General features: G+C 41.7%; 2 protein-coding genes across 2 annotated transcripts; both read left to right on the forward strand.

The window, feature by feature from the left end:
* On the forward strand, positions 1 to 1,255 carry lrata (lecithin retinol acyltransferase a). The gene is made up of 2 exons (XM_085278627.1): positions 1 to 732; positions 839 to 1,255. The coding sequence occupies exons 1-2, from the start codon at positions 1 to 3 to the stop codon at positions 989 to 991; spliced, it is 885 nt and encodes a 294-aa protein (XP_085134753.1). The 3' UTR covers positions 992 to 1,255.
* An 823-nt stretch (positions 1,256 to 2,078) lies between these two features.
* LOC146572362 (lecithin retinol acyltransferase) lies at positions 2,079 to 4,411 on the forward strand. Its single transcript, XM_085278628.1, has 2 exons — positions 2,079 to 2,567; positions 3,349 to 4,411. Exons 1-2 carry the CDS (start codon positions 2,082 to 2,084, stop codon positions 3,502 to 3,504), a joined length of 642 nt encoding a protein of 213 aa, XP_085134754.1. The 5' UTR covers positions 2,079 to 2,081; the 3' UTR covers positions 3,505 to 4,411.
* Positions 4,412 to 7,334: the final 2,923 nt, after the last annotated feature.

The following is a 7,334-nucleotide window of genomic DNA, read 5'->3' on the forward strand; positions in this document are numbered from 1 at the left end:
ATGTGTGCACCGCAGAAAACAACTAAAGGCAAGATGCTAAAGAGACGAACTACGAAGAATGCGCACGTGCGCAAAGTTACTCCTGGCCAATCGTGCCCTTGGGATTTTCTGGACGGTCTTTCTCCTCCTCGTGCGAGGAAGGATAAAAAGGCCATTCCACACACGCACTCTGGTGTACTTCCTCCGCATATGTTCACGATGCTGCAGCTGCTGACATTCTTGGTGGAGAAGGTCTCCCTTCTTTTCAAGTTCAAACTCTTTGAGTCCAGCTGGTTAGAAAGCCGGCAGCGGGAGCGCGCTGAGCGACGCACTCCATCGCCACCCCTTCGCAGGGGAGACGTGCTAGAGGTTCCCAGATCCCTCTTCACTCACTTCGGCATCTATTTAGGCGACAACAAAGTAGCCCACCTGATTCCAGACATCCTCCCCGTGCTCACGAGCAACGACAAGCTCATCAGCTCTGTCATCACAAACGAGAGGCTCATCCTCGGCTGCATATACAGGTGTGCCACGGTGCGCGTAGACACGCTGGAGGACTTCGCGTATGGCGCCAGCATCCTCGTGAACCATGCTGATAAGATGATGAAGACGCCACCTCTGCCCGACGACACCGTCGCCAAGAGAGCTGAAAAGCTCATAGGAGCCTTTCCGTACAGTTTACTGTGGAGTAACTGTGAACACTTCGTGACGTACTGCAGGTACGGAGCAGCAAGGAGCCGGCAAACAGAGCAGGTAAACATCCCGAATTGCCTGGGGCCATGTCTAAAGTATGCCGAGACTTTTAAGAAATGTTACAATGATAAATAACTTTTTTTTTCCTGTTTTCTTCCCTCCGCAGTTCTGTGAGGTCCTAAAATCAATCATCAGGGACCAGCGCACTGTTATCGTTTCCGGGCTGCTTGGAATTATCTCTGTTGTTTACTTTGGTATGGCACCTTTAACTACATTACCCACAATTCTGATTCCCTTCACTCTCTGGATGGCTGGTTAAAAGAGCTCAAGGCAAGAAGCCAATAAAGAAGATGAACTTTTACTTGGCAAAACCTCCCTGAACACTGAACTCCAGCTTCATGCTTTGTCACAGTTCTCTGATTTCACTGGCCAACAGTGTTTGATGTATTATGTTGTTACTGCATCATTAGTTTCTTATTTTACTCTCAAAATGTGGGGACTAAACTGATTTCTTTATTAGAAGAATACAGTGAGTTATTTTTGCTAACATTGGACTAAATCAATAATAATGTTGTATGTAAATAAAGGTTATGAATATGACAGTTGTTTAATAAACAATGCATTTTTACATGTTTGCCTCGTGTGAATCTGACTCTTCTTACATCGCCACATGAATGCCAGTGGAAGAAGAGGCCTGCATCACCCATGCTAATGGCAGATAACTGGTCATAGGGTCAGCTGTGGAACAGGCTGCGTGAGAAAGCCTCCAAAACAATAGTTGACAAACAGATAGAGAGCAAGTGATGGATTATCGCAAACCTTTATACTTTTATATCAAGAAAGAGTCAAACCCATCACAGGACTACATTTGGCTTTAAGGGTATTTGACATGAAATTATAAGAACCTATCTCAGCTGAGAGTCGGGGTACATCCTACACAGGCTGCCAATCTGCTGCTGGACAACCAGCGACCACTCCCACCCAGACCTACGATAAATACAGATCACAGATATCTATCTAATATATTTCTCTCAATATTCAACAAATCACTGAATAATAATGAGACTGGTTTGAACACTTGGAGGCCGATCTAGTCTGCAACAAAGAAACTAACAAAAGGTGCTTCTTTGGGTGTAATGGCTCAATAACTGTGACCTTTAAATTGGAATTGAACTTGTTGCCCAATTAGCCTTCCTGATGGGGGCGCTTCACCTTAATACCCCACAAATAGGCCTGAATTTCAAAATCCAACCACACAGAAAAGGGATTAAAGAAAGCTCCTTTGTTTTCCTGTGAAATTCACACTAAAACATTGAGCAACATTTAATCCTCCTCGGCAGACTCGGCCCTCCCATTTCTGTTATAAATAAAACGGTCAGGTGTCAGCCTGTGTGCTGCACACTGCCATCATGTTTCTCTACCAACTGCTCAGCTTTTTCTTTGTAGTTTCTAAAAAGGAAGAGAAGCCCAAATATGATTTATCTCTGTACAAGCGCGGCGACTTGCTTGAGGTACCCAGGACATTATTCACACATTTCGGGATTTACCTGGGGGACGATCGTGTGGCTCATCTCATTCCGGACATCCTGCCTGCGATCACCAAAAACAAATCTGCGATTGCAAAGATGGTAACAAATAACCGCCTTATCCTGGGGGCCATCACCAAAGAAGCAAGCGTCAGAGTGGACTCTGTGGCAGATTTTGCTTATGGCTCCGAGATCCTGATCAACCACGTGGATAAAGTGTGCGCACAGCCTCCCTTAGATGGAGACGAGGTGGCTCGGAGGGCAGAGAAACTCCTGGGCTCAGTCACCTACAGCCTGCTGTGGTACAACTGTGAACACTACGTCATGTACTGCAGATATGGAATGGCCATCAGCTACCAGACATACCAGGTAAACTCCACACAGAAAGGCCTCCCAGCAGCAAGACTAAAGGATGAAGTTCACTTTTTTCCAAGTCTGACTTCAAACAAGACTAAATAGGTTGTTTGTCACTGCGTTTAAACCTCGTGTCTATTCTTGTTGTAGAAACATAATTTTTGAATACCTTGCCACACACAGAATAAATGCATTTAAGGAAGTTAGACTGCTACAAAATATTTGTTTGATTGAATTTTGCAAAGTATTTTTTTAAATAAAAAACCTATAGAAGACAGTAGATTTTGCTATTCACTTTATTTTGAAAACCATATTAGAAAGAAATCTACTGGTATCTATTGCAGACGGGAAATATAATTAAAGCAGCCAGGACCATATATATTGTACCAGACATTTTATATATAAACTTTTTACATAGGTGTTATTTTAGAAAGGAAAAACATTAATTTAGACTTTTCCTCAAATAGGGTGGACTTTTTATAATTACCTCACTAAACAGTGTGTAAAAATGGTTTATTAGTACTTTTTAGGGATTTATATTGAAACAAAGACTTGCTTTTTAAAGGTTATGTTTATTTATTTATTTATTTATTTTGGGGGGGGGTTAAGTTTTCCTGCATTTGTTATTTTGAACTTAACTATTTCCTGAGGCGAGCAGCTCCATCTAGTGTTACTTTGTGTCCACATTGTTGTCATTAAGACTTTCCCTTTTCAGAACAAACATCTTCTACTTTTCTAAATTTATCTCACACACTTTGTCATTTATCACAGCCTAATGTTGACATTTTCCCCCCAGTTCTGCACTACGATACGGAAGATCGTGTTCAGCAGACTGAGCGCCCTTTTGACTGCACTGTGTGGCGTGTGCACTGCGCTGTATGTAGGCTGCGTGACGCCGCTGATGTTTGTACTCATCCTGCTCGTCTCATTCACCATCTGGATGGCTGCCTAATGACCCCTGGAGAGACCGACCTGAGAGAAAGGACTCTGGCCCTGTTTTTGCTGTGTTACTGAAAACACTGGAAACAAGGTTTCTAGGTTGTTGTTTCAACTTCTTATATATGGCTGTTTTAATTTCTTTCTTTTTTCTTGTAGTTTTCTGAACTGTTAAGTAAGCTGTGATATTACTGTAGTTTAGCAGGTTTATTTAGCACAAATGTATTAGGACTCAGGTGCAAAACTTTAAAGACTTTGAATAAAGCTCAAAGACATTTAAATAAAATAATGACTGAGATATATGATAGAGTACAGGGATGAGCTGTGCAGTAAGTGTGATAGATGGGTTCAAGGTGGGGGTGGAATTACATCAGGGATCAGCTCTGAGCCCGTTCTTGGTTGCAGTGGTGATGGACAGGTTAGCAGATGAGGTCAGGCATGTCTTCAGATGACATTGTGATCTTCAGTGAGGGAGTACCTGAAAGGATGGAGTTGTGCTCTGAAGAGGAATGAAAGTTCAAGATGTTAAGATTTTAATTGGGAATGAAGATTATATATCAGAGGGACAGCTCAGGTTTCACAGTGAGAGAGGAAAAGTTGAGATGGTTTGGACATGTGATTATGATGGACATCCCCCCCCCCAAGCAGCAGGAAAAGAGAAAGGAAAAAGAGGAGGTTCGTGCATGTATTGAAGCAGGACACGCAGCGGGTTGATGTGACAGAAAAGACCGCTAAGGATCGGGTGAGATGGTGGCAGGTGATCTACTGTGGTGACGCCTAAAGGGAGAAAGATGATGAAGAAGAAGACGAATACAATATATGTCAGTGTGATGGTGTATGCAAATTGTATTGTGATAAGACTCACAGAAATGACACAACTTGTTACTTTTGTATGTTGTAGAATAAATTACTGTTTGTACCATGTGGACAAAAGCGCAATAAATTCCTTCTATTGTAATTAGTTTTTGTTATTCTGTTAAACAATTTGAATTTCCCTTCATGTTGCATTACTTTTATGGCTCATAGGTCATATCATTACATTATTATCTGCTGCTATTTCAATCGTTTTTGACAACGCCTTGTCTGGGAAAAATAGGCGGAGACAACAATGCTCAGAATTAAATGTTTTTGCTGCTTACTGCAGAGACTGTTGTTAATCTTCTCCCATTTCAACAGTAACAAGGAAAGTGATATATGCAGTACAATGTTGTGAAATCATCTTAATAAATTCTCTGTAAATATTCAGTATATGGCTATGCAAACACACAGTTCAACTTAGACTTAGACTTCGAGCTTTTTATTGTCATTGTGCAGTTTCTTGCACAGCGAAATTGGGTAGCTGAACCACAAAGGTGCTAAAGTAAGAAGAAGAGAAACCAATATACAACAAAGGCGGAAAATAAATAAATAATTAAATAAATAGAATAAAATAAAAAACAGTGTATATGTATACATATGTGAGTGGAACTATATACATGGTGTGGACCAAAATAATTGCACATGAGCCAAAAATATTGCACAGAACATGGAAAGACTGAGATATTGCACATAGATGATCAACAGCAGTGTCAGGGTGGATGTGTTGGGGAAGTCTTTACACACTCTTAGTTTGCATTAAGAGTTCTGACAGCCCACGGGAAGAAGCTGTTCTTTAGTCTGTTGGTTTTGCACCTGATGGATCTGAGCCTTTTTCCAGAGGGCAGGATGTTGAAGAGGTGGTGGTTAGGATGGAGGTGGTCCTTTATAATTGCCCTGGCTCTGGAGAGACATCTTGAGCTGGCAATTAAGTTCAGGGAGGGGAGTGGACAGCCGATCACCTTCTCTGCAGTTCTGATGACCCTCTGTAGTCTCTTCTTGTCAGCTGTTGTGCAACCAGCGTACCACACAGGATGGCGTGCACCAGCACACTCTCGATAGTGGCACGGTAGAAGGACACTAGGAGTTCAGTCTGCAGCCTGTTCCATCTCAGAACCCTCAAGAAATGGAGGCGCTGCTGGGCTTTCTTTACTAGGGCTGATGTGTTTGTGGACCAGCATAGGTCCTCGGATATGTGGGTGCCGAGGAACTTAAAGGAGGACACCCCTATCCATAAAAGGTGATGATAAAAACAACAACAACAGCAATGATAAAAAAAACAAAAAAAAAACAACGTCAGTACCCACAAATCTTTATTGTGATTTTTTTTGACACATCTGTGTTTGCCTGCAAAGCGTTTAGATGTGTGCAGGTCTTTGAAACAGAAATAACAGATTTCAAACTGACCTAAACTGACTAATACATTCAGGGGTTCCTTTGCAGAAGTATCAAAACTGAGAAAAAAGTTTTGCAAAAAAAGTAAAGAGAAACATCCTTTTTTAAAGAGGAGAATATTATCTGATTGACTCAGAGAAGAGGGCGTTTAATTCCAGGATTTATAGATAGAACTAGTGAGATGAAAGCAGACTTTACGCCAGGCAAGCGGTCAGAACAAATCCAGGAAAACAGATGCTAGAAAGAACAACAGGAAATGTGAAACACTGAGCAGGTATATATGTGTAATGTAGAGCTTATGAGGGGAAAAATATAAAATATAAATTTATATTTGTCATGATGTAAACACAAGATGAGACACTTATCAGAATTTCACAGCATCAGATGCAAAGACTCTAAATGTTCAGCCTGGCCAGAGCGCTCTAATAACTATAACTGAGCCCGCCTCTGTGACAACCTATCCGGTTGTTAAGTCTGATGTCACTAGCCGTGTCTGGGCCTAAACTCTGCTGCAGGTCCATATATCAAACGATCACTATGGCATTACTGAGAGTTGAAAAACTGTCTAAAGTCTTTCATCTTTTTTTTTTTTAATGTATTTATTTATGCAAGTTTCAAATTTTTTTTACACATTCACAAACAGCGGGACAGAAGAACACAGACAATAAAGACAATAACAACCAAAAAAACAAAAAAAAAACCCCAAAAAAAACAGAGCAACAAACCACACAACAGGGTACAAGGCCAGCACTTGTTAAAAACAGCAGAGAAGCAAACAAAGCAACTGGTATACATGTCAAACAACTCACAATCTAGTGAGTCCAATCCACAAGATCAAATCCAAAGATCGCTAGGAGGAGCTGATAACAATCATGCAAAAACAGTTATGGGCAACAGCTCAGAATGAAAGCAGTTAAAACAATGTGGTCAGGACCCAGGGCGTGGACTGTCCTTCTTAATATGGTCTATAAAGGGCCCCCATATCTTCCTGAACTTCTCCATGGAATCAGACGTAGAGAACCGAATTTCTTCCAGGTATAGACAGGAGACCATCTCCTCGAGCCACCTCTTGAAGCAGGGAGGGGAGGCAGATTTCCACTCCCCCAGAATCAGACGTTTGGCAATCACCATACCAAACATGAGGGCCTGTTGAACAGCAAAGGGAAGTGCCAAGGAGTCGCCGGAGCAGCCCAGGATCACCATAAGACAGTCAGGATACAGTTGCCTATCATAAACAGTGCTATAGAAACTAAAAATACTAGTCCAAAAGGCTGTAAGCGTAGAACAGGACCAAAAAAGATGGCCAAGAGTACCGTCCACAAGTTTACATTTATCACATTTGGGGGAAACGTTAGGAAAAATCTTGTTCAATTTGGTTTTGGAATAGTGCAGTCTATGGACAACCTTAAATTGAATTAACTGAAGCCGGGCGTTAACAGAGGATAGTTTTATCCGACTTAACACTTCAGCCCATAGATCGTCAGAGATAACCAAACCAGTGTCCCTTGTCCAAGCCTCTTTAATATGGCAAGAGGGGGCTGCCGAAGAAAAAAGGTTGACAAGCCGAGAAATTAAGTGTTTTGAGGTGGGAGGTTT

This window comes from Mchenga conophoros, linkage group LG6 (assembly GCF_057382185.1).
Source record: "Mchenga conophoros isolate Kocher_MC1m ecotype Shallow Benthic linkage group LG6, M_conophoros_male_GT1.1, whole genome shotgun sequence".
In the NCBI taxonomy this organism is placed as follows: domain Eukaryota; kingdom Metazoa; phylum Chordata; class Actinopteri; order Cichliformes; family Cichlidae; genus Mchenga; species Mchenga conophoros.

What these genes read in the sequence shown, in the direction of transcription:
- LOC146572362 (XM_085278628.1), top strand. Translation starts at nt 2,082, where the DNA reads ATGTTTCTCTACCAACTGCTCAGCTTTTTCTTTGTAGTTTCTAAAAAG. An exon ending in TCAGCTACCAGACATACCAG is followed by an intron (nt 2,568 to 3,348) that starts GTAAACTCCACA and finishes TTTTCCCCCCAG; the next exon opens with TTCTGCACTACGATACGGAA.
- lrata (XM_085278627.1), top strand. Translation starts at nt 1, where the DNA reads ATGTGTGCACCGCAGAAAACAACTAAAGGCAAGATGCTAAAGAGACGA. An exon ending in GGAGCCGGCAAACAGAGCAG is followed by an intron (nt 733 to 838) that starts GTAAACATCCCG and finishes TTCCCTCCGCAG; the next exon opens with TTCTGTGAGGTCCTAAAATC.